This window comes from Varanus komodoensis, unplaced genomic scaffold, assembly GCF_004798865.1.
Source record: "Varanus komodoensis strain SLA01 unplaced genomic scaffold, ASM479886v1 scaffold4, whole genome shotgun sequence".
NCBI lineage: Eukaryota > Metazoa > Chordata > Lepidosauria > Squamata > Varanidae > Varanus > Varanus komodoensis.
This window is the reverse complement of record NW_025335941.1, coordinates 60,152,856-60,180,207: the sequence shown is the minus strand read 5'-3', so window position 1 is coordinate 60,180,207 and position 27,352 is coordinate 60,152,856. Positions and strand designations below refer to the sequence as shown.

General features: G+C 46.4%; 1 protein-coding gene across 5 annotated transcripts in view; it reads right to left on the bottom strand.

Annotated features, from left to right (window-relative positions):
* Nucleotides 1-27,352, bottom strand: part of DLG2 (discs large MAGUK scaffold protein 2) — a 959,957-nt gene that overhangs the window by 766,371 nt on the left and 166,234 nt on the right. For all 5 annotated transcript variants that reach the window (XM_044442340.1, XM_044442334.1, XM_044442335.1 and 2 more), the window contains one exon: nt 13,777-13,848. In XM_044442340.1, the coding sequence (XP_044298275.1) occupies nt 13,777-13,848 (72 nt within the window). The remainder of the gene's footprint in view (nt 1-13,776; nt 13,849-27,352) is intronic.

Genomic DNA, 27,352 nt, shown 5'->3' with positions numbered 1-27,352 from the left:
AGGGCTAAATGGAGAAAGTGTAGGAAAGACTCAGAAGGGTTTGTGTGCTTCCTTCCATCTGCAATAATCGGGTGTGTTGCCATATGCACAGACGGCGACTTCATGAACCTCCTAGTCCGTAATGAAGTGTTTCCACTGTTACGAAACATGGTAGGCTAGATATAATCAGCAACAGAAGTAAACATCCCTTGGTTAAGAAGATTTGAGGTTCACACCCATAATACTAAAACAAAAAGTACACATTTGCATATCGTCATTAACATATGGTTGTGTGTGTGCTTACAAGTTCCTGCCTCCTAAGGGCACTCCTATCTGCAAAAAAGATGAACTTGGACAAGGAAAGGCAAGCATCTGATTTCGGGGGTGGGGGAAGATCCTCAGCCACGAAGATTGTTGTAAACCATCCAGAGACGTCTAAGTATGGGACAGTATAGAGAAGGTTTAAATAAATAAGAAAAGTTTTAGATAAATGAATAAAATGCAAGGCACAAGGTTATGCTCCTGAGGGCAAGATACCTGCCAATCCAGGTGGATCAGATACAAGGGCAAGATAATCAGGGAATCTCCATACCTTTATTTCAGCAAGTGCCCCTGGATAGCAGGATGGTGGGGCGGGGGGGCCTCCCAGAGATGTAGGGCTCCCCAAGAAAAATTGCAACTGATAATGTTCCCCTGCAAGGATTTCAGAGCCAACCAAACTGATAGCCAACACTACTTCCTCTGGCAGTGAATTCCACAGTTTAGCAGTGTACCGTGTGAAGAAGCGCTTCCTTTCGTCTGCCCTGAATCTCCTACGAATCAGCTTCGTGGCATGACATCTCTCTCTCCATACCACGCACCATTTTAAGCACCTCTGTCATGTCTCCCCTTACACCCCCTTTTCTAAGCTAAACAATCCCAATTCTTGTAACTGTTCGTCAGTTACAGCCCCTTGTGCATTTCTGTCGCTTTTCTCTGAACATGTCCAACTCATCAATATCCTTCTTTCAGCTGTAGCTGCCACACACAATATTCTAAGTGGGGTTACAGCAACAAAAACGGTAGAAGGGGAATACAATCTTGGTGGTTGTCTGATAATGCCTAACACAGAGTTGGCCTTTGCCACAAGAGCTGCTCGCTGGGGTGACACTTTCACCGCGTTGTCCACCAAAACCCCAAGATCCCTGCCCCTTTCTTGGTCTGTTACCACTAGCACAAATCCTACCAGCCTTTACTTGAAGTTGGGACTCCTTGCCCTAACCTGCACCTGCCCAGTTTGCCATTTTGATGCCCCTTCTCCCAACGTGGAGAGATCCCTTTGGAGCGCCTCAAAATCTCTTTAGGCTTTAGCCACCCTAAATAGCTTGGTACCATCAGCAAACCCGGCCACTTCATTGAAGATCCGGAATTAGGAGTAAGCAGTGAATAGAGTGAAAAGTACTGGTCCTAATACAGAACCGTACCTCTGATTCAGGAGGATTCCTTACATGTGTCCATACTGAAATCAGCAAGGATTGATCAAAAGGCTTGACTCCAACTACAGAGATGCCTTTTAGAAATGTATGGCTTGTGTGTAACTGAACCTTGGGTCTTTCCAAGTTTAGAGGCTTGGTAAAGCATTTAAAAAAAAACCTTCAAAACTTTTCCACTGGCAAAGCTTTTAGTAGAATATGAGGCAGTGCTGACCTGGATAGAAATGGAGCTTAATATGTGTCAAATTTTACTTATTGCATTTCCGCTTGCTAGTTTTACATGTTCGTTATCACCCTTAGTGAGCCTTGAAAGGTCAGGCAGGCGGCGGATCTGCATATGCAAATACTCTTTTTCTGGAAGATCTAAAATGCTGCCTTGTTTTTCATCTTGTCATGCATCACCCAGAATACACCCATGCCTTGGAAACCTCCAGGACTGACTACTGCACTGCTATATTCCCCGAAACTGCAAAAGCTACCAAGTTACTCTTTTTTTAAAAAAATGAATTGTAATTGTAGTCCTCTCTCACTTTGACATGGTTTTCTTCTGCTGTGTGAAAGCATGAACCCACATTGGTTTGAATCCCAAATTCAGGCTGGACATCAGGAAAAGCTTCCTCAGTCAGAGCAATACAACAGTGGGACCAGCTGCCTGGAGAGGCGGGGGGCTCTCCTACACTTGACACTCAAAAAGAAACTGGAGAGCCACCTGAGCGGGATGGTGTGACTTGGTGTCCTGCAACAGCAGGGAGTTAGAGTTGGAAGGGGCCATGAGGGCCATCGGGTCTACTATTCTATGAATCCTAAAATGCGTTAAATGAAGGCACAACCCTATGTATGGTTAGACCGGGGGGGGGGGGCGGTGTTCATATGACTTCTAGCATTTCCCATTTGGTGCAGCAGGCAGGAAAATGCTGGGAATTGTGGGAGTTTTTTCCCCTCTAAGTATGCATAGAATTGTGCCCTTACAGATATTTACAGAGAGAAAGATTCCCACCCCTTCCTCCCCACTAAACACTCTCCGAAATGACTGCCCAGAAGATTGCAGGGAACTAACAAGGTAGGATGGGACATGGAGGGGGAATAACTCAAAACCGTGCTTGAACCGCACAATACTTTACGGATGTCCATCATGGAGGAAGCCTTTCCTGTGTCTTGCTTGCCCCAACCACGGCTCCCTCCGAGTGCGAGAAGCCCCCATGACAAGAAGGGCACGCCCCAAGCCACTTAAGCCCTGGTGTGAGTTTAGCAACAGGGTGAGGAGGCCAAGCTGCAAGATTCTTCCTTCCCTTCTCGCGGTGCACACATATAAATAGATAACTATAAATATTCAAACTATAAATAACTCCCCCACCTTCTCCTAGTGAGCAATTTAGTTTTTCAGGCACACAAACCGGAGAGCAGAATTTTTTTAGATGTGCTGAAGGTAGAAGCCAGTGGCTGGGTGGGGGGGGGAGCACCCCGTCCACTGTATTGCATGCCACATTTTCATTATCGGCCAGGTGGACCAGAGTCATGAGTGTGCACTCCGTGTAATGAACTCCTAGTCCTCAGGGAACCTGCCTGCTCCCTTGGAGCCACAGTTGCTGAGCTGGAGCTAAGGGAAGCAGAGGGGTAGGTTGGGAAGACCTTCAGGGACCCCGGAACAGTGTCTCCACCCCGGATGATGGTTTCTCTGCTGCTACAGAGAATGGGGCTCTTAGGAAGGAGGGCATCATTCGGATGAAAAGGGAAGCGGTCCCTTAGAAGGCCCCATTCCTTGGAGGATGAGCGTATAAACTCTTCCCCCAAGGATGTCCCCCTGCAGGAAGGAGAGTTTGTGGTTGTGGAAGATGCATTCGTTCAGCACACGTGGACGGCACGGCACGGCACGGCACACCGCTTGGAGGTGCAAAGGCTGCTCCTTGGCCTTTGCCACACAGAGCGCCATTTCCTGGTGGAAAGGTGGGTTGGAAATTAGAGCAATAAGGGAGTGACCCTGTCTGAGGGAGGAGGACAAAGGATACTTCGGATTCTCAGACGTGAAGTCAGAAGCAGAGCACTGACCTTGGAGCTGGGTATCTGTGCCCCGATCCTGCTTCCTGTACCCACGACTGTGCTGGGCCCAGGTGCTTCTCCAGTCTCCAGAAATGGATCGTTGAGATGGAGGAGGGGAGGGGGGCTGCTGAAACATGAGATACCCTGGTGGTGGCCTTCCTTCCCTGTCCCACCAAGAAGCCACAACTCCGTGGCCAAGCTGGGCAGCTAGGTGAACTGCAGAGCCGAGGAGTGGGCAGGGAGGGAGGGAGGGAGGGAGGGACCACACTGGCTGCCCATAGGCCTCTGAGTTTGGAAGTTCTGGGGCTCATCAAGGGTTCCCAATCAACCAGGATGCACCCTAAAGAAGCAAATAATGCAGTTTCTATAACTGCTGCCCCTCTAATTTTGCTGCACTTCCCATATGCCATGTCGCTTTCCTAGGCTCTTGATGGTTAATCTTTAGATGCTCAAAATATATTACATTTTAATTATTCCGGTGTTCAAAATAAGGATAGAGGAGAATTTCTGTCAGCCTGCATTTTTAAATGAAGCAATTTTGCAGTTGCTAGGCTAATTTGAACATCTGAACCTCCTGGGCATCCGAACATTTGAGCATCCTTCAGAAAATGCATTTTTCCAAACTGTAATCCAGTTCTCAGCTCAAAGAATGCATGCAGAATTGCATATATTGAGGGAAATTTGTGCATAAAACTTAATGTAAAATGCATAGAATAGGGTTTATGCATAAAATCTGCACATAAAATGTGTAACTTCTATGTTGATATTTTAACCAAAAAGCAAAAACTCAGATGGGGAAACTGATCGGAAGCAAAGTAACAGGTGTGCCCTATTGCAGTGAGCCAGGAGCAAGAAGAGCTGATAACTATGATTTTCGCAAGAGCTATTGGGATCGCCATGGGTGGCCTAGGAGCTGGGGAGAGACAAATGAGTGGGATTTTTTAAAGACTGCAAGCCAGGCAGGAAAAGAATTTGGCAGGCCTGACACTCACCTTTCCCTCAACTCAAGTATTTCAGACTCCCGAGATTGGTATTTCCAAGCCCAGACTTGGAAACTCCATGATGTTCTGATTTTCTCTGGCAGCTTTGAATTTAGGGTCCAGTTTGGCTCTTAAACTCAGAAGAATTCTGAGTCTTCTATATCAAAACTGAAAGTTCATTCCTTGCTTTTACCTATTGAGAGAACTGCTACAAGAACTAGCAGGCCGGAATTATCGGTGTGTTCTTGGAAATGTTGAGACAGCTGTGATGCATTAGCCCTACTCATAAAAAAGGAGCGGTTTTCCAGCTTCCCCACAGGTCTTCTCCTCTGGTCCCAGCAAAGGAGTCAGACCAAAGAATGAAATCCAAAAGATGACAGAACCCAGGCGCCAAATATTATGCATTTACAATTGGCCAGGAACATGAAAACCAGTGTGAAGTTCTCCTGATCTTTATACTAAACTATTTTTTAAAGAGTCTGGGCTTCAGTTATCTAATATATTCAGCACAAGGTTTATTTTTAGAAATACCTTTTTATAGCTCTGCTGTTCTCCATTAAGTCTGGAACTCCCCCTTGGACCATCTACACAGTCGCTAGCACCATCTTCTCTCAAACCACAGCTCAGAAACCATTTCTTTCCATTAAGACTTTGACTTAATCTCTTTGGCCTTTTCCCAAGCCTCAGTACAAACTGAACCCTAAGCTTGGAAAGCTTCGCTCTCAGTTTTCAAGCCAGGACAGCAGGATCAGTTGGCACACTTGGAATTTTGCAAACACGCTTTCCTCCTCTTGGATGCACACCTTAACATGGAGATGGGGGTTGAGAAACCCAGAGCAACACCTCCAGGAGACAAAACTCTCCAGACTAGTCTTTTAGGAGGGACACCTAGGATGGATGGTCAAAGCTGAGACTAGCTTAGACCAGACTGAGATGTAACCTCTACTCCTGAAGAGTGGATTCTTCAGCCGAGGAGAATGGGTATCTCTGTTGGTGATGGGGGCAGAGAAGGTGCCAAAGGACAGTTCAAGGGCGGCTGCGGTAGTTGAAAATGGTACCAGTGGAAGCTCTTTCACAGGCAACGGTACCAGCTAACTCTGGTTAGTACTGCACAGAAGTCAGCGACCGGTACCACTTCTGATTTTGGCCCTGAAAACAACCACACAATGGCTCTAAATAAGTCATTTGTTACACAGCTGACTCTTGGTGGGGAACCAAACACCGACACATCCTAAGAGAGAGGGCTGTCATCCTACAGACTGAAAGAAAAAGAGGCAGCTGGTGCATGACCGAGAGCCATAACACCATGGTGTCTCAGTAGTAACAGAAAGATGCAGGAGTTTGAGAAGATGACAACATGAAGAATTGAAATGAAAGGCTGCCTCCAAGGAAAACAGGGCAGAGAAATCCTCATTAACCATTAATAGCTGCCTGATGCTGTGTGTGATTACTCAGATGCAAGGCACAAAGGTACCCCTGTAACTTATTCCCAGGTATGTATGTGTCAGGTTGCAGCCTCAAAGGAAAGCAGCTGGTGAAAGCTCCAGGTTTATGGCAGCGTGTAGGGTTTACACGCTGCGAATACCCTGGGCTGACAGAAAGGGGAGTAAGGGGGTCCTAGATTAAGTCAAGCCGGAACTTTCCCTGGAAGCAAAAATGGCAAACCAGACTGTCCCACTTTGGGCACATCCTGAGGAAGCAGGACTCGCTGGGGAACACAATCTTGCTAGGGAAAGTCGAAGGCAGGAGGAGGAAAAGACCAAATATGAAATGCATCCGTTCCATAAAGGAAACCACTGCATTGGTCTGCACTCAGCCATGGAACTCACTGAGTGTCTTTGGACCAGACACAGTCTCAGCCTGACCCACCTCACAGGGTCGTTGTGAAGCTAAAGTAGAAAAAGAGAAGAATCACACACACACACTCTTTCTACTTTGTAAGATATTAAAGTACTCTAGGATCAGACTGGAACTAAAGTAGGCCAATCTGGCTGCTCCCCAATAATTTATTCCCAAATCCCACCAATTCCATCAGGGAATGGACAGTGGGCACACCTTTACTTGAACTCTGTATGCTGCCGTGGAGATGCACATCTTGTCCCGCTGCTTTCCATGGTGGCCTCGCTGTACCTTCTTGTTCTGGCCTGCAACCCACACCGACCATTAAACCATTTGCGTCCCCATTTCCTCCAAGCGTTGTTAACCCCGCGCTCCCTCGGGGCTCGGGTTGGCGTATCAACGTGTTGTAGCTCCAGTGCTGTGTAATGTACCATTTTTTCATTAAATTGTTAAATCACTGGAACTTCCAAAGATGCAGAGCTGCTTGCCAAGAAGCTCGAAACGTGCAAGCTTGCAATTCAACCGCACATTAAGGTCTGTGCTTTTACAAACGGTGCCAGCAGACAGAAGCCACGCTGAAGGCTGCAATTCACAGTGACCGTCATGCAAGGAATATTCCTTGGTTTCAGCTCACATCTTTTGCCTTTGTGGGTTAGCTTCTGATGAGTGCTTCCTGCTGGGCAAAGTCAATGGAAGGAAATTCAGACATCCTGTGCTCCTTTTTATAATGTTCAGCCACTGCAAGGAACATTCCTAGGTAACGGCAAATCTACAACTGCATAGAAGCCATAGGAGAATTTGCGCCATGAGGATTTGCCGTTTGTGTGAGCAAGCAGATTCGGGGATGGAAACCAGGCAGATTCTTGACTTAAACCTGCAGATTTGTGTTCCCCACCCTGCACTAGTGCCTCAGACACAACTGAGCCATTGCATGTGTTTGCAACCTATTTTTAAAACAATTTGCATATTTTAAGTGCTGAAGTTCATATGGAATTTAGGCCTCTGCTCATGCAAATGTGCACAAATTATGTTAACTAGGGAAATTGTGGAGTGGAGGCCTGAAATCTGCACAGATCTGCCAGAAGATCTGAGGCGGCCAACATCTGTGGGCAAGGGCAGGGGACCATGTTAAAAAGCTGCAACAACATCCACTCAGATCTAAGACGTCAGCCCCGATTTGCACAAATTGTGCTAGCGCTAGGCAGCTCTGTTCCAGATTTGTGCAAATTCAAGCTGCTTTGCAGACGCACAGAGCAAACCCCCAACTCAGCCCGCTTTCGCCTGCTGGCAGTCAGAAACGTGTTGGCAGTCCAGCAAACCCAAACAGAATGAATCCTCCAGCGTTGCACATCCTTGGTCTGCACTGGCATATGCACACTCCTCTTTCCAAAAGCAAATGGCTGGACTTCAAAGAGCTGGTACAGACAGCTTGTAGGGCACCCTGATTGCAGAAGGGTGCTAACCTGGGGCCATATTCCTTTTGGAAAAGTGTTCACGGGGCTCTATTCCACAGCAGGGCAAGACTGGAGGGCTGCCAACAATGCAATTCTGGATGCCACTGCATCATCACCATCATCAATTTCCAGGCTCTTTCCTGACACTTGGAAAGTGGGCTTGCTTCTCGAGGGATCATGCAACTGCAAGGAAGGCACCCCTTTAACCTTGAAACAGTCTTGACCAAATGTCAACTGCTTTGCAGAGTTTGATCGTGGATGAGCAACATGAGAATAATAGAACAGAGACCCGTCTGATCGTCATGGCTTCTGTACTACTGGCACTGCTGGGGACAATAATGGCCTTCCTCCACCTCCATGGGTGCTGTCATCCATGTGGACTAGCAGCATTTGTAACAGCAATGATATGCCCTCCTCTGCCTAAATTGTTTAGGGTGCAGGTGATCAGACCCAGGGAATCACTGTGCTGCATCACCTGGAAACAGTTGGAAGAAATCTCTGCACAGCCAGAGGAGTAAGATTGTGAGCATCTCTTGCACCTTGATTTCCAAGGCTCCATGTATTTTCTAGTGCCTCGCAGACAACACACTTCACAGGAAATAATCCTGTTTATTACATAATAACGCCTACCCCAAAATAATCCAAGCTGTCACAGTTAGCGCTCGCCCTGCACAGAGACCTTCTTTGGGAGTATTTCATAACCCAAGTGCTACAAACACCATTGTCTGCAGACAGAGCTCCCTCCTTTGGCGATTAATCTGAGTGAAGATTTCCATGTTTCCGAATGAGTTTAAATAAGGACATTGCACAGAAGGAAAGCTGCTCCTGCAACGGCCAGTCCCTGCGATGGCGAAAGACGTAATAAAATCAAAGGTCTCGGTAGCCCCGACAATGAGCAAATGCAGGGAAACTGGATGTCAGATCACAGGCTGCTGGGGAAGCTGACACTTGTGTGGCTGGGCTGCTGCCAGGTGCAGGACAGAAGCAAAGGGCTAGCAGAACCAAAGGGGATGCTTGGGAAATGACCTCCCAAAACCACAGGTACAGCCGAGACTTAGGCACTGGATAAAATGGATGCAAAGCTCGGACCTCCATCCCCACTTTCCTCATCCTCCATTCTTTTTTCCCTTCTCCTTCATTCTAATGCAAGAGCAGTGCCGGGTTTGAAAGGATTTGCAGCTCAGCACACCATAGGACAAAAAAAAAAAAAAAAAAGCAAAGATTTTCATTCTCATGTGTGGGTGTTTCTTTAAAGGAGACTCATAAGGACACTGCTGTTTGTCAGAGAGAGATGCATGCCTAGGGAAGAGGGCATTGGTTTCAGTCCGTGGAGAAATATTCAAGGAGGTAAATGCATGCAGGCAACCAGCCCCTCCCCAAAAAAAACCCAGTGGGATCAGATGCAGTGAAGGTCTTTGGGGGCTCTGGACCTTGATTTCAGCAGCTGCCGAGCGTCATGGGGCAGGTGGCCTGCCAGAGATTCGGCCCAGTGAGACTTCTTCACCATGCCACTGTACTCCAGAAGGGTGCTTTCCAATGGTTTGATCATCTAACCTCAGTCATTCATCCCCTGGGCATGTATTAGACAACACACTATCTGAAAGCCTCTTACTCCAATCCATGACATGGGGATAACTATCCTGGCCTACCTTAACGGGTTGCTGTAACAATGTTCTTTGAGATAAAGCACTTGGGAAACGTGCTGTGCCAACAGGCCAATGCTGCCACCAACAACCTACGCCCACCACACACTTTCAGGAGTCTCCATAGCCCCCTGGATCACAGCCAACATAGAAGTGCACCAAACCGTGGCACTAACTTGGTTACAGTCCGCTGAAGGTGTGCCGTTTCGAAGAGCGACTGTGGCAAGCAGCATACACAGCCAAGGGTGCTCTGGGGCGAAGACACGGTCAGCCCGAGGGACTCACAGGCTGGTGCTTGAGTAACACCAGTGTGAACAGCACACAATGCTTTTTCCTGCCGTTGCTTCTTGCAAACCTGACCAGTGCCAGGAAAATGCCTTGGATTTCGCTCTCATGGGACAAGCAGGCTTTTCCCCGTGCGTGGCACGGCTGCAAGGGCCTGTTGAGCTGGGCAGAGCACATTCCTTCAGCCGTAGAGAAGCTAGTGCTGGTTGTGAGTAGAGTGTGGTGGAACACTCAGTGTGTGAAATATTGGCACTCGCGAGTCGCATGTGGCCGAGATTTGTATTTCCTCTGTCAGGAATACAAATCTCACTAGCTCATTGTGAGTGTCTCAGACCTTGCAGTCCCGGTAACATCTCCAACACAGAATGCTCATGAGCAGACACTGCTTTGTTAGTTAAATATATTCTTTGTCCAGGTCGTGGGCAACAAGTATTCACACAGATGAGTGAGCAAGTCCAGTAAAGCATTCCAAAGCCTTTGGGGGAAAGGAGCTAGGAAACCCAAAAGTTCTGACCCAGCTTGGGGAAGAGCTCTGATCCCAGGAACATAAGCAAAGATTCCTTATTAGAGGGGTTTCCAACGTCCTGCCTACCCCATGTTTTCATGACTTCTGTAGATTAGAGAGAGTTAGAAAGATGCATTAAAGGAAAAACCAGAGACGCCTCTTCCCAGATGCACAGAATAAAATCTGTACATACTGAGGAGTTAGGAGAGGAGGTAACACTGCTCAGCCAGCAGCCCATGGGCCAAATTCAGCCCCCAAGAAAGCAACTCCATCTCTCCTGCGATGATTGCATACAATTTTAATCAGCATGTAAGCAAACCTTTGCTTACCATTTTGCCCACAGAGAAAAGGGAAACAGCCCAACAAAATACTCATTTCACATAACACAAAGCAATTATGCCCAGAAAAGCGTTAACACTTGCCCTCAACTGAGCCAGATAAAACACACCCGGAGAAACCGGAGACTCTGGGCCCATTTCCCATTAGCCCTACCCATGCACCCATGGATGCTCCCCACTGCCTCCAGCCCGGCTGACCTTTCCTGCTTCTTTGGTAGACTGGGTACTCCTCAAGCAAATCATTTGGCTGTGGCATCCTGCCATCTCACTTCCCAAGAATTCCCGTAATGTTTGTAAGGGGCCAGGAGACATTCCCAGAAAGAAGGAGGTTGCCAGAGAGCAGTGCTTCCAATTGCAGCATGCAAATCTTCCAATCAAAATAGCTTTAATTTTAAAAATCCACATTTTAGAAATTCTAAAGCCTTCAGGCTAGGAGGCTTGTGGGTTCCAGCAGAGACCTGCTAACACCTTTGGGCCCACGAGCACCCTGTTAGGGACTCAAACATTATGCACAACCCAGGGAATGATGCTGATGGAACTTAAGTACTGATTGCCTTGAATTCTGTAATTGGCCTGTTGGACAAAATCTATCCAGTCATAATCTTCACCTTCACAGCAAGCCTGGACTGATGCCCTGACATTCCCATTAAGGTCAGAATTGTTGTGAACTTTGGAATATGTCTTGGAAAGTAGTGCACAGGTATTCATACACCCCCTCAATTTTCATTGGTCCTGTGGCTGAAGCACCCGAAAGACTGGCTGGAACCCATTCCCTTGGCTTCCCCCCTCAAAGCTGCCATGACCAGCACAGCTCCACTTCTAAAGAGGAAAATACTGCAAGCCCCTCTTAAGCATCCCATGACATTATTATGCAAACAAGCCTCATGGGAACAACCAATCAGAAAGGGAACACATCGTGCACACGACATCACACTGTGCATGACTCCAGACCCCAAAATCCAACTTCTGCAGCACACACACAAAAATAAATTGTTATTGTGTATGTATTTAAAACTTTTGTATACCATCCACTACCAAATGGTCTCAGAACAGTCTTGCAATAAAACCAAGTGGAGCACAGCATCCATTCTACACAATAAATATAAACCCACTTAAATCTAATCAACCCAAACCTTAAAAAGACATATTAAAGGTAGGCTCTAGTTCAAGCTCTATAGGGCAGATTCATCTCTTTCTGGACTCTCTTGGGTAATGTTAGCGACAGGTGGACCTGCTCCGAGGAGGAGGAGGAGAGCGCTGGAAAGGAACATGGAGGTGCCCAAGGATCTTATTCCATGCAAAGGTCTGGCACACAGGTGTTAATGTGCCAAGCAGCAAGAGATAAAGTCACAGGACTAATTTACTCCCTAGGTGGATCCTTCCTGGCAAGACACTGTCAGCACAGGGATGAATTGTGGCTACTATAAATACACAATGAATACCTTTATGCCCATCCATTACCATCCCTGAATGACAATCAGGGAGCACATCCTAAACCAAAACATGCTGCATATAAAAGAAATAGTGAAGAAAGCGCTCTGAGAAATTCTAGCTAGCCTATACAAAGCAAGCGTGTTATCTAATCTAACCTGTGAGGAGCTGGGAATTCTTTCCCAACCCAAACTGAATGGTGTTGGTTTCAATGAATGAGACAAACAAGAAATATCAGTCAAAAACAGTGTAAATGCAACAGTTTTGAGTTTGCCATTTTAAAAATCAGCATTTAGACAACTTTGATCTATAACATGTAAACATAATGCCCGAGATTAAAACATATCACACATTCCATTGCTTGTAATGGGGAGAAAACTTCACCTTCGCTATATAATTCTCCAGTTAAAGCAAACTTGGCCAAAACATCCTTGAGTCTCACTACTTTTTGATCCTTCATATGCATATAATCTCTTATGTCAGCCGTTTAAAAAATCCTGAACTCACAACAGGTATGAAAGGAAAACACAAAGCAAAAACAACCAACAACTCCAACAGGATTTTTCTATCCCAAAATGTAGATGAGGCAAAAAACAAGCATATTAGCTACCATAATCCATCAAGAAGTGAAACTTTTCAACCATTTTGCAAGCAACTATGTCTGATAGCTCGTTCCAAGTAACCGGCCCAGAATCACACCCTTTAGCATCTGGCCAGCTTGTATTTGCCATTTACAATCTCATTCCACCCATCTCTGCGCAGCAGATGGCTAATTTAAATGTCCCTCTGTAAGCATCTCATTGGCCTTAATAACTTGTTGGTAGAGGCTCAAATATGTACCAGTGTAAGCACTTCATGTGACTTTCACAGCACGTAAAAGACTCTTCACCTCTGTGTATAGATAGCATCCATGTATATACTCCGAAAAAACCACAGTCCAAAACCCTGCCCACTTTTGATGCAGCATGTATGCAATCCTATGCATATACAACCAGAAAATATCCAACATTCCCCAGCCAGCCACATCGATCACATGAAACACATACAGAAGCCAGTGCTTTTTGGCCACTGGCATTTTTTCAATTAGTCCCAAACTTCAACATGAGGGGTGAGAGACGTTTCCAAAGCCCCTATTTTTCTTTACCCCAGACAACGTTCTAAAGAACAGTCCAATCACAGGAACAGTTCAGACATCTATATCCATCCAAATTTGAAATTTTACAACATCCCAGCTTCAAACACAAGGCTTGAATATTTACACTTAATGCAGAGTAGCAAAATTCAAATATCCACTAGCTTGACCACATTTTAAGTTGGGTTGCACAGTGTGAAAATGGTAATATTAATTTTAAGACTTCTGCAGTCCAATTCTGTGCATCAGAAATTCACACTTCATTCACTGGGACATAAAACTGCACCTGTAGAAGGTTTTGGTTGGAATTGAACTGTTTAAAATGTGGGAAATTTTATCTAATTCAGAGTAGAGAAAGTGAGAACTGCAACAGCAGAAAACTTGTGTATTTCTCTTCTAACATCACCCACAAAATAGCTGTCACACACTTTGGAAAGACTTTGCAATTCTACACCAGCAATTCACATTCGTTCTGGAAATGGTGCACATCCAAAAAATGATACAGAATCACAACTATAGCAAAATGGTCAGAGCTAAGCTCCAGAAAGAGATTAAAGGACCCTTCTTTTGGGCCTTCTCATATACCACTCCCAAGTCTGCCTCTTACACAGAAACATCACCTGCATTCTCTGAAATGATTGCATTCACAGAATTAAAAAAAATTTAAAAACTCAGACTTACCATGTGCTGCACTGGTATCCATCCAGGTGATTCAACAGAACACTTGTGAGCCGGGCACCGAGTGTGGCTTTGCTGCAAAAAAGTCAAGAAAATGGCAATGTATTAGAAAATTTGGGCATTGTGCTCCTTTGAGGCAGAGGGCTGGAAGTGGAGCCCGCTTGAAGAAGCAGCTTTTGCGAAAGAGTGAGAGCCAGTGTGGTGTGGTGGTTAAGAGCGTGGGACTGGGACTCAGGCGATCTGGGTTCTAGTCCCTGCTCAGCCATGGAGCCAACTGGGTGACTTTGGGCCAGTCACAGACTCTCAGCCCAACCGACCTCACAGGGTTGTTGTTGTGGGGATAAGATGGAGGAGGAGAATGATGTAAGCTGCCTTGAGCCCTTTGTAGGAAAAAAGCAGGATATAAATCGGGGGAAAAACATGTAGTGTAAAGAACACAGACCCCACTGGAAGGTTACCCCAGCACTGTACTGGTTGGTTGATTTTTCTGCATTACACTTATTGGCAGCAGTCCTCCTAACATGATGCACAATGCTAAATGTATAATAAAAGCTGATGCAGTATTAAAAATGATAAAACAGCAACAATAGCAAACCTACCAGGAGGAGGCCAGAGTGGAACTGCATATTTTCATGCCTTGAAAGCTCCAGAATGGAGCCTGCAGGCACCTGATGTCAATTTATTCCACAGTGGAAAAGGTCTCTCTCATGCAGGTGTGTGAATAACCTGCACACACAGGTGGGCAAACAAGAAGGGCCTCCCTTGCTGATCTTAAAGGGACTGTGCGCTGATCTGGGTGAAGGCAGTCTTTCAGGGACTGTGCTCCCAAATCATTTATGTCAAAGCTAGGTCAGATTTAAAGACCAGTGTAAATTGGGCTTGGAAAATATACCAGCGATCAGTGCAATGTGCCAGTTTTCATGCAGTAAAGATGTTGTATGACTGAAACACCCTATCCCCACCAGCACTCAGGCTTTCTATACCAGTTGAACCTTCCGAACTACCTCCAAGGGCAGCCCCATGAATGGCATTAGTATAGTCCAGCCTGGACAACATCACTCCATGGAAAAATGAGGCAAGGTCTATCTTCTCCACATAGGTCTAGGGATGGATGAGAATGCTAGTTTTGCTCTCAGAACAGGTAAGTGTATCCTGTTTGCAAATTTAAACATGAACGTGAGCACATCAGAAACACTCACAAATTGCATAAATGTCCTCATGTTTGATTAAGTTCCTAAATGTACACAAATTTCTCACAAAACTGAATGAGCCACACTTTAGTCTATGGGGGGAATCTAGAATGTTTGCACACTGAACAGGGGAAAGTTGCACAAATTTCACATTCAGTCATTGCTCAGTTTGCATGATTCTTTCTTTTATGTGGAATGGACAGTGGTTGTCAATGTAAACAGGAAATGAGCAGAAGAGAACTCGAGAGCAATGTCCAGGGAATGATCTTGAGATAATCTTGAATGCCATTTGCTCACTCATCCCTTGATAGGGCTGTGATGGCCGTGCAACCCTAAGCTGCTAAACTGGAGCTACCTGGACTGCCCCAGATAAGGAAGCCTCTCAGACTACAATCATTTAAGGGAAGTGCTGCCATGTCTAAGACCAGGAGTAAACCTCCACGCAGTGTCGTTGGCTCTCCAGCCCACAATGGCTCAGTCTGGCTGAGATTAAGTTACATGTTGTTCACCCTCCATCCTCCCCCAAATAGGCCTGCTGGCACAGATTCTCCCATTCTGGGTCTCAGGTTAGCTGGACTGAAAAAGAAACCTGCCTTCCGTCTTCTACAAAAATAATGTTTATTGGGTTAGATGGTCTTGCTCAGTGCATCTAACCCAGGGTGGTCACAGCTCAGTACGGGAGCATTTCTTTTGCATGCATAATGTCCTAGATTGAATCTCTTGCACCTCCAGAGGAAGGGGGATGGGAAAGACCTAAGGGTGGCCACACAGAGGCAACCAAAGAAGAGGGCGAAAGATCAGGTTTGCAAAGAAGCAGGCTGGATTCCAATGTATGTCTAACCTGCTAAAGGAAGAATGAATGAAGTCCTGATTGGGGGAAGGGGAACATTCTGGGAGATTAAAACACAGCAGCTGATTTATGTCAGGGGAGCCCACTGGCCCATCTAGTTGGACAGTTCTCCAAGAAGTTGTTCTTTCCACTGCCTGCTGCTTCGCCCTTTAACTGCATGTGTCAAGCACTCTACATGTCGAAGTTCTGCCATTGAGCTGGGCCTCCATCTCCAGGAGGAAAATATCACTTCCCTTTCCCCCTTCTGTTGTCAAGAAAAGGAACTCCTAGTTCAAAACCCAATGCTTATTTTATTTTATTTTAACTGTGGTTCTTAGCAGATTTTCACTATCGTGGTCTTCCAAAGACACAACAACAATACAAAAACTGAACATGTCAATGGCAAACAAATGAAAAAGCACCTTCACCTTAAGCTGTTTGAAAATAAACCAGACAAAGAAGTGCAGCGAAAATGAGCTGACGGTAGCAAATACCATACACCATTTTTCAATTAAAATCCAGAGAGGGGAGGTATGCCAATGATTCTGTTTTCATGCTTTCGGTAGTGGCAGACCTGATGTGAGAGCATTAAACTTTCAGAACAGTGTGCTGTGGATAATGGAAGGACAAAGCTGCACCTCCAGAGGCGCCTGGGAAAATTCCTTGCTGAAACCCTGGATGGCTACCTGTCAGTGATCACAGTGCTGGGCTAAAAGGCAGCTTCCTGCCTTCCAGTGATTCCCCTCTTCTCCTGTCAAAACTCACACAGTGATAAATTCCCTGGAAGCCAAGCTGTCCAAATTATACACAGTCCATGCATGGTTTAATAGTGCAGATTGCCTGTTTCTGCATTTCACAGCGAAGCCACCAAAGCGGTTTAAGGAGAAGCCTGGAGAAAGGATCACTGGACTCGGATCATGCTGCTGCAGGCCAAGCTGCAGAAGTTGCTCAGAGTGTCATGTGACGGATGCTTGGCGTTCTCTAGGTCAAATGGAATAGTCCACATTTCCTGTCTGCCCTCAACACACACACACACACAAACTGCCTTCTCTAAAAACAGGTAAATAAAAGCAACCCAACCCAACCGAATAGATAACAACCATAGACAATTTTCAGCGTTGGTGTGAGCCATCATCAAGTGAAGTGCGGGAACAAGTTCTCAGAGCAACCAAAATCCTCATCAGGCCTTTTGTGTGTTGTTGCAACACTGATGGTAGCAGTAATAATCCCGGCAAAAGCACTCCTTTGGAGACTTGTCTTCTTCCAAACAGCAACCTACATTGCACAGAGGAGGCAACGGGAACGGTTAAGGATGAATCAAGGCCCCCGTGAGGAAAGATTGAGAGAACTGGGCAGGTGCAGCCTCAGAAAGAGAAGACTGAGGGGGACAATGACATCCCTCTGCAAGTCCCTGAAAGGCGGCCACAAAGAGGGAGGGCAGGATCTCTTCTCATCCGTTCCAGAGTGCAGCACCCGGAGTAGCAGACTTAAGTTAGAAGAAACCAGATTTAGACTAAACACCAGAAAGAATGTCACCAGAGCAGGATGGCGATGGAACCGATTACCTGGGGAACTTGTGGACTTTCCCTCACTGGAGACATTCAGAAAGCATCTGGACAGCCATCTGGATGGGGTGGGGTTACTTGGTGTCCTGCAACAGCAGCGGGTTGGACCTAATGGCCCCTCCCAACTCTACTCTCCTATGATTCTAAGTGTCGAGTGTTGGCAGAGGAAGGGGGGGAGGAAAATCAGACTGTAAAAGCATTCGCAGAAGCTCATTCATGAGCACACAAACCACAAGGCACCCACCTGGACAGATACCCAGTTACACGCAACAAGGCACTACACAGAGATACACCTGCCCTCTTTCCTGGGGCTTCCGTCCTACACATGCTTACAGGGGAATAAGTCCCACGGGATTCATTGAGACACATTTCTTAGTAGACCCAGGTAATACTGGTCTACATATCCCATTAACCCCCGACCCACCTCTCCAGAATATATTGCGACACAGAGAAAGCAATTTCTGGCAGAGGTCAGATTTAGAGCAAAGGGGAGGTAGAGGTTGGGAAAGCAGCAGCAGCAGATTAGCCCCCCACCTTCCCCTACCCTATTTAAATAAATTTACATACCATGATTCTGCAGGCCTGGCACATGCACACGCTCACACATGTAGGCACAGGGCAGAGGGCTAGCTCTGGACCTCACAAAGTCTTTTGCTTGAGCACACACAGGGACAAAGAAGCTGCAATGCCGGGAAAAGACACTCTCGGTGTGGCGGTGGCAGCTGCCCAAACCTCAGCAATGGGAAGCAGATCGGCAAAGGTTTTGGGAGCTCTGGCTCATTTGAAAGAAAGGGAGGTGGGTTGATGCAGCAGTGCCTGGAGAAAGCATTCGGCACTGGCTCATGGTCCAACCTTCTGCTCAAGGCAGGCTCTGCAAGGCAGGATGTGGCATCTTGACAGTGGCCATCTACCCTCTGCTTAAAAAACTACGGTAAAGGAGAGCCCACCACCTCCCGAAGGCGCCTGTTCCACAGCTAAGCAGCCGTCTCTGTAAGGAGGTTGCTCATCACATTGAGCAGGAATATGGTTTCTTGTAAGGTTCAAAGTTCTGTTGTGCTCCGGAGCAACAGAAAATGAGCTTGCCCCGTTTTTGGCATGGCAACCCTTCAGATGATTCAAGCCCTCTACCCTCTCATCTCCTTTAAATCCTCCCTCTTCCAAGCTAAACATCCGAACTCTTTCAACCTTCTCCCGTAAGACGTGGTTTCCAGACTCCTCGCCAGATCTCGGGGGAAAGGCCATATTCCATGTCGTTTGCATGCCAGAGGGTCCAGGTTCAGTCCCTGACACCTCCAGGCAGGTTTTGCCTGGAACCCCAGGAAGCTGTGCCAGTCCTCAGAAGCAGGGTGGGCCATTGGTGGGGGGCCTGCCTTGACCCAGCGGTCCAGGGGTCTCCTTGGAGCAAGCCAGCCATCTAGATAAAGCTGGGAGGTGTCGCCCTGCCCTGAAACCCCGTCCCCTCCCACGAGATCCTCCATACCATCCCGCCCACACCCCCTTTCTTCATTCAGAGAAAGTGCAGAATCCCATGTCTCTCATGAGGTCCTGCCAAGCCAGGTGCATCCTTCACACGTCTCTTGTGTTGACAGTTGGGGTGCAACCAGTCCGGAAGGAAAAGCGACTCACCAGCAACTTGCAGGATCCGTTCCTGCAAGCTGCTGCCGAGTCTCTCACCAGCTCTGTGCACTGCCTATGTTCTAAATGGGATGCGAGCGGCAGCCAAAGGGTCATCCCCACCTTCTCTCAGTCCGGTGATGGAGATAACAAAGGGAGCCCTGGCATCCCACTCAGCCATCCATTGGAAGGGAAGTGGTGCACAAGGACTTTTTACCTCTGATCAAAATTCTGAGCGAACTGGGGAATCCTCTTCCCTTCCAGGGGGTGGGGCTTGTGGAGGGGAAGGGGCTGCAGGGGTGCCCATTTCTCTGGGCTGAGGGTCCCCAAGCTGGTGTAGGATGCAAAGCTAGGAGGACCTGGGAAAAGGCCATGCTCCTCGAAAGCAAGGAGAGTGCTCTCCAAGAGCATGGAAGGAAATGTGTTCCCTCTCCCACAGCACTTGAACCTGGGGTCAACCCATGAAGCTGATTGGTGGGAGGCTCAGGACAGATAACAGGAAGTCCTCCTCACAGTGTATAGAATCACAGAATAGTAGAGTTGGAAGGGGCCATGAAGGCCATCAGGTCCAACCCCTGCTGTTGGAGGTCTCCAAGTTACATCATCCCACTCAGAGGGCTGTCCAGTTGCTTTTTGGATGTCTCTAGTGTGGGAGAGCCCAACGCCCCTCCAGGCAGCCGGTTCCACTGCCGTATTAGTTAAACTATGGAATTTGTTGCCATGGGAAGTAGTGACGACCACCAGCCTTGTGGCTACTAGCCTTGTTGGCTGTGGGCTACCTCCTTTACCAGAGGGGAAATGCCTGCACGCACCAGTTGCTGAGGAGCTGGGCAGGCGGAAGTCTTGCGCCCATTCTGCTGGAGGGATCCTGTGGGCAGCTGGCTTGCCACCAAGTGTGCAGAGTGATGGACGAGATGGACCTTGGGTCTGATCCAGCACAGCTTTGCCATGACCCTTTTTTCCCCTGCAGTGGAGGACAAGATGCGCTCCAATGGAGCAAAGCTCAGGGAAGCAAGATTTAGGGTGGATGCCAGAAGTTCTTCCCAAGGGTTAGGACCCCAAGGGAATGGAATGGGCTTCCACGGGAGATGGTTGATGCCCCAACGGTGAGGGTGTTTCAGGATATGCTAGACAGGCACATGGTGGGCATGTCATGAGTGGAGCCAGCTGGAGCCAGGGGTCAGACTAGATGGCCCGGGAGACCCCTTCTGACTCGCTCTGTTTCTATGTTCTTATGTTTGGGGGACATTTCTTGTATGCCACAGAGTGCCTCTCCCTGAATATAATGGTGCAAGAAATGTGCTTTACCGTAATAAGCAGGAAACATCTCATGGATGGATCCTGCTCCTATTTTCAGTGAGGAAGGGATGGAGCGTCCAAAAGCAACTGAGAGTGGTGTTGCTTTTCTTGCCAAAATAGATGGCAGGGAGCAGCAGACAGCAGGGAGAGAAGGGCTTGTGTAGGCAGAGAACAACAACATTAAATGTCATTTTTAGGAGGGGAATTACTTCTGGGGCACCTCGTCCTGTAGGACTACAAAGCACTGTTGTCTTGATTGCCGTGCCTACACTTAAAATTGAACTTGTGGGATAATGAGGGACTGTAATGGGCATTTACTATTCTACAGAGCAATTTTGGCTTTTAGAGTACAATTTGCAATCTAAATATACTTGCCATTTCTTCTTAATTTCCTTCTGGGGCACAGTACTGCCTTGAAGCCTCAGGGCCTGAAATGGACAAGCTACAGGGCAGTCAGAACACACGGAAGAGAGGAGAGCCAAGCAAAAAGTGCCGAATGGAGGGAAACACAGCTAAGCAACAAAGCGAACTTAATTTTCAAGGAGGCAGCCAGAGTGGATGGGATGAAAGAATGGTTTGGCAGGGCCAAGGAGCAGAGGGACAGACCAGCAAGGCAGAATGCAGTGGAGTTTCAACTCTGCAGAGAGGTGCTTCATCCCATAGATTGTGGCCTAGTTCTTCTCACTGGGCTGGTCAACCTATATCTGGCCCTCTAGGCTCCTTCCAACTCTACTGTTCTATGATTCCATGCTCCTATTTTGGGTAGCCTCCTCCTCCTCCTCCTCCATATGGATAGAAAACCTCCTTTCCAGGGATGTGTGAGGAATCTGATAACCTGGCAATTTGTCCTGCCCCAAATTCCAGCTTGTCAGCCCTGCTGGTACTGACTCACTTTGGTGCTGGTCAAATCAGCTGAAGGACTTCTGTCCCAAGACAGATTGCAATTTCCACATTTAAAAAGAAATCCTGCTAATGAAATTTGCAAGGTAAGTATGCAAAACCCGCACAGGCCCCAGTGCAATTTGTGCTGAATCAGCCAATGTGTGCAAAGTGCAATCTGAAAATTATGGTTTGTGCAAATCAGCTGATTTTGCACAGATCACACTAAAGCCACATGGTTTTTAAGTGCCTATTCAGGCAAATTTAATTAACAGTTAAAAATATCAGTAAGTTGGTTGTTCTTAGAGACAAAGAAAAAAGCACCAAACACTGGATAAGAGGTGGGTTGGAAATCCATCAGTTACAAATTTGCTAGATTTCCCTTCATTTGGAACATTCAGAAAATGGAAAATAATCCTTCTGGGGAGATGGTAGGTTAGAACTTTACTCCCCAACATTTGGATATCCATGTGCAAAAGTTACTTCATCATTGAAGTGGCCACTTCTGCATTGCCAAGAAAGAAATACAAGGACACTGATATGCAATATATGTGCATATCATTTTGCACATGTGCATTTTATGTATAGATGCAAGTTTAGGAATAACCCTTACAATTTAATTTAAATCGATGCAAAGCACCAGCCTAGTATGGAAGACTGTGACCATCATGGAGCCCATACCTGTAGTCTGAGATCAAACTGCCATGGGCTTTGGTGGAGGCAATTTAGAGCAGGGAGGCAGCAGTGAGGAGAGAGGATGAACCACAGGGACCGGTCACGTAAGAGAGGGGCAGAATGAGACAGACGATTAGGAAAAGCCACTTAGAGCAGTCATTGCAAGCAGCAAATGACTGGGCTATGTGCCAGCCACCCCTTGAGATCGGAGGCAGAGGTCCTTCTCCGGGAACCCTCTTTGAAGCAAGTCAAGAGGGTAGTAACTCAGAGAAGGGCCTTTTCAGTGGTGGCACCCCGACTGGAATACACTCCCCAGGGAGGTTCACCTGGCACCATCGCTCTATTATTTTTGGCATCAGGTGAAGACCCTTTTATTTTCCCAGTATTTGAACAATTAATTGGTTTCATCCTTGTTTTATCACTATTTTTAGATGCAGTGCGCTGTGTGGTGTTGTTGTTATGGTTTCCGTTTGGGGTTTTTTTTTTTTTTGTTCCTTGTAAGCCAGCCAGAGTCTTTTCTAGTAATGCAACAGCATAGAAAAACTTTAAATAAATAAAAATGTGGACTCCTGTGTTTCCCTGAGTTGTTCTGCTGCCTTCAGAAGCAATGGAAGATACTGTCCCATTGCTGATGCTGAAGATCAATTGATCGGCTTTTTAACATAGAACGGAAGAGGCTGCCATGCTTTTCAGCTTCGGGTGCAATGCAATGGAGGTCCACAAATCTCAAGGGAGAGGCAGTAATCCAGGGAACAAGAACCTACAGCTGCTAGTACTGCTAATGTGTTATCCAGCTGTAACATCCAGAGCCAAAGGGGACAGGCTCCACATGCCAAAGGAAGAATTCTACAGATGTATCGGCAGGTGGATGAGAGACCGCAGATGACACTGGCACAGCATCCTTGGAGTTCCACTTCCCGATCCAAACCTAGTGCTGCATCTCAGAGTTCTTTTTCTTCTTTTAAGCTAAATTAACACTCATCAATTACTCCAAAGGGATAAGAGGAGGCTGGATCCCGTCCTTCCCATTCCACCTCCCTGCTAAATAACCAAGATACTTAGCTTTCTCTCCCTCAAAGGACCCCACATTTGCATTCATAGCTATGCTAGTTGTGCTTTTTTGGATCAGAGCCCACAGTTATTAAAATAAAAACACACTATTAGTTACCCAATATTCTATCAGGCAGTAATAGCTCAGTAAACGGAAGAGGGTTTTTTTCTGTTTCATAACTACATTTTCAGCTTTGATAGACTCATTCATTTCAGCATTGATTCATTAAAGATCACATTAGTTTCATTATGCATTCATTAAGGATGCATTTGTTTCAGAATTAAGATTTCATTACACCCTCCTTCTTGACACATCCCCTGCAGAATGTCACAGATGCGGCATCGTCCCAAGGCATACAAAATGGCAGCTGTGACTGGAAGGCCTCATGTATTTCTATCAGCAAACGTCTCTACAGGCAAAAAGACACCACTGCATGTTTTGATGTTTTTATTCATTTGTTTAAAAAATCAACAAAACTAGAAATAAGAAAAAACGAACTATACAGATTTCAATATAAATCAATTTCAATACAAACCTATAGAATCTTGCTCCCTTTAAATATATATATATGCCAATACAGCTTTCTAAGAATTAAACATAACTTTAACAAAAGCACCAACTATCCATGTACTATCCATTTTCTAGTGGCATCTACGCACCACCTATTCAAATGTTGAAAGATTGGTCCTCTATCTGTGGCATTAAAGGAGGTGAGTGTTTATCTTCCCAGTGTTATAATATCAGGTTTTTTGCTTCCCAAACACCCAGGAATACTGCAACATTTGGGCTATTCAGAAAGGAAATGTAGTAGCCCGGAGACAACAACTGCCAAACTTCAGAGTACTGGCACCACTGCCGAAAAACTTAAGCCTTCCATTGGCAATGGTATGAATTGGTACATACAAATGGGGTTCCATTCTGTACCTGCAAGGAGCAATCCGGCGTTGCCTTTAGCTTTCCCACTGGTTACCCAGTGGCAAGAGCCCACAACAACTAGGGCTAGTGGAACAAATGGCAGGAGATTCAGAAGTGCAGTTTAAGTGACTCAAAGACTCTGAGAGGTGGAAGGGGTGGAGCAGAAGCAAATGATACAGCCTGAATTGCGGAGGCACAGAATGGAGATGGAGTGAAGAGGTTCAAGAAGAGAGAATGAGAGGAGCAACCCTAAAGGATCTAAGACGGGAAGGTGCAAAGTGGGGTAATAAGTCTGGAAAAGCACTCATTGGCTTGCTGAAAGGACGAAGAACTAAAATAAGTGAACTGAAATTATACCGGCTCCTTGGATTGGTAGCAGAGACCTTCCAGTACAAGCAATAGTGACAGACAGATACTATCAGGAGATTTAGTCCTGCGTGCAGTAAATTCAGGAACATTTAATATGGCTCCTACAGTTCCTTACTAAAAGCTTACTTATCACGTGGACAAGCTTTCTGACCTAAGGGGCTTCCCCATATTATCCTATCGGCAAGAAACTCAGTTTTGCCCTGTATCCACTTATTTTGCTAAACGAACCTTTATCCTAGTTCGACAGATGCTTGCCTTTATGATCCACAGACATTCAGCTGGTTCTAAGGATGGTGGAGAAATCCACAGTAGACTCAGACAAGCCCGGATTTCTCCAAGTTTGCCCTGCAGATTCAGTAGCAGACTGACTTTTCCAGATTTTGCAAAGACCGTGCAGGTTCTGGACCTATTGTGTGTGCTTTTGTACCAATTTAACCTCAGAACAACACACAAAATAAAAAACCCTAATGATAATGCACAAATCCTACCATAAAACATGAAAATATGCATTTCCAGTGGATTTGTGTACTTTGGGCCAATGTGTGTGCGGTAAGCACACATCTCTGCAACTAGATATGAAGACATTTGTACAACATCTCAGTCTACACATTGGTCGACTGCAGAGTGACAGTTGCCCAAAATTCTGAAAATCACTCTCTCTATTTGCAGATTTCGGCAGTCACTTGCCTGACGCAGTGAACATGCATCCTGGCCTCACAGGTACATTGATCGTCCCCAGCTATTTGCCCTGGTCTTATAAATGCTTACCTGGACTGCCTTGTTCTGTGAATACTTACATAGCAAACTCAGAAGTGGCCCTGATCCTACATCAGTGGGCTGAGAGGTAACAAGGATCAGTAAACTTTATTGCTGGGATATATGTATATGTGAAGTTGTCTTTTTTCAGGTGAAATCTGCAGGAATTGGCACGTTCCCCTTGTTGGAGCAGAACTCAAGACAGAGCCCATCGATGCTTTCTCCCACTCATCTCATTCCCGTGGTTGGTTCACTCCAAAACGAATGCAAATGCCCTCTGAGATGCTGCATTGCAGTATCTCCACTGGCATCGAACTTGTTTTGAATCCCTGACATGACGAATGGGCCACTCGTAATTTGCAAGATGTCAGGATGGCTCCCAGGTCACACTTCAGACACGACGTTCCCCAATATCGTTAAGTTCGTCATCAACTGGGAAGCAATGTTGTAAGGCAGCCATAGCTGCCAAGGATACAGCCATTTCATCATCATCATCATCATCATCATCATCATCATCAGTGTGAATGCCATGTGACAGCACCTCAGACTTTCCTGTTCCCTCTGAGTTTAGCTGCAATCTTAATAAAAACTGGGATGGAGGAAAAAATGAATCGTACTATCGTGTTCCTGGTTTCAATGCAAAGGGTGGCTTGTATTGAATGCGCAATCAAGACCCATCAACTTTATAAAAGACCAACTCCCCCTGCAGATGTAAAGTACCAGAATCGCTGTCCCTGCCAGGTTGTTTTTAAACTCTCCTTGGGGCCACGATTATGGGAACTGTCATACTGAGCAGCTCCAGCTCTCCTCTGTCTTTTCCCAGGTTTTTCTGTTCACTCCATCCCATGCCTGCTGAGGGCGGGAGGACGCCAGGTGTGCCACGCCACGGGCAGGGGAAGAGGGCAGTCGAAAGCCCCCAGGGAAGGAACAGGGGGTGGGAGCCACGGCTGCCTTCCCTCCCAGTCTGATGGCAGGCTGAAAGGTATGCAAGGGATACAGGGTTGCAACCTGACAACCCTGACCGAGGGCTGAATTAAGTGCAGTGCCAAGGGCTGCATCACTGCTGAGCTGCAGCCAGTCTCCATGTCGCACTCTGCATGTGGATGCTCACGGTGCGCCCCAGACGCAGCCGCTGCGTGGCACAACTCTCATTAAATGCAAGGGCAGACCTTCTGCGTGTCCACGTGCTGCTTTTTCATTTTCTCATTTGCAAGATGCAGCACTTGATGCTGAGCAGTATTAAAGCCCTAATGGGGCCTGACCGAGCAGTTAATTGCAGATTTTCTCCCTTAGTTTATGGTGCTTTCCATTGATTTTCTAAAACAAATCACCTTTTGTCTTTCAGAGCTAAAGCTGCACCCCTAAAGACATCTCTCCAAGATCAAGGAATGATAAGTTAATGGAATTTTATCGGAAATTTCATTCACACTAAGCAAGGTCAATGCTGGAAAGAAACGAGATGCCACTTAGAAATGGAGATCAAAGTAATTCTATTCTTGCTGCTACCATAGAGACCAGCAGGAGGGGGACAGAGAAATGAAGAGGTTTAGCAAGCTTAATTCCTCCAGAAATTTAAAATTAACTACAGGGGGAAAGGGGCAATTACCATATTTTTTAAAGAATACAGAAAGGGAGAATGGGCTTTTGACAAGATATAATTACACATGTTCCACATGTGATTTGTGTAGGGAATGTGCATAATTTCCAGGAAGATCCTTAAAATATGTTTTTTTGGAAAATTCATTAAAGGTTTTGTAAGCATTCATATCTTCAGTTCAAAACTAGGGGGCTTGTAGCAATTTTATAGGGATTTAACACTGGTAACTAAAGATTTGAAGTCAGGTTCGAGCCAAAACTATTTGTCCTGCTTTCCATTCATTTTCATATCAACACTGACTACTATCTTCACTGATCTTCCATAACTGTGTACAAATTTGCTTCCCATGCTGTTCCTCTTTGTGCTATTTTCCTGCTTCTTGACCCTTACTCTCCTTGGCATTATTTGCCATCATTTAACCTAACTGGCTTGTACATGATTCTGTCAACTGCATCATAAGTGTGGCTTCTAGATCAAGAGAGGGATTATTGCCACTCTGTATGAGTGCGGTGGGCCTGCAGCTGGAGTATTGTGTTCTGTTCTGGGCTCCACATTACAGGAAGGATATAGCCAGCTTGGAATCGGTGCAGCCACAAGGACGGTGGCCAGATTGCAGGGAAAGCCATATAAGCTGAGACGGAGGGAACTGGGTCTTTTCAGCCTGGAGAAGAGGAGACTCTGAGGGGCTCTGTTGGTGACATACAGGTTCATGAGGGGGTGTCACACAGAGGTGGGTAGAGACCTGTTTTCCCCTGTAGGGGAGTGCAGGACACATTCCAACAGAGCCAAGCTCAAGGAACCAAGGTTCAATTTGGTTGCCAGGAAGTACTTCCTGACGGT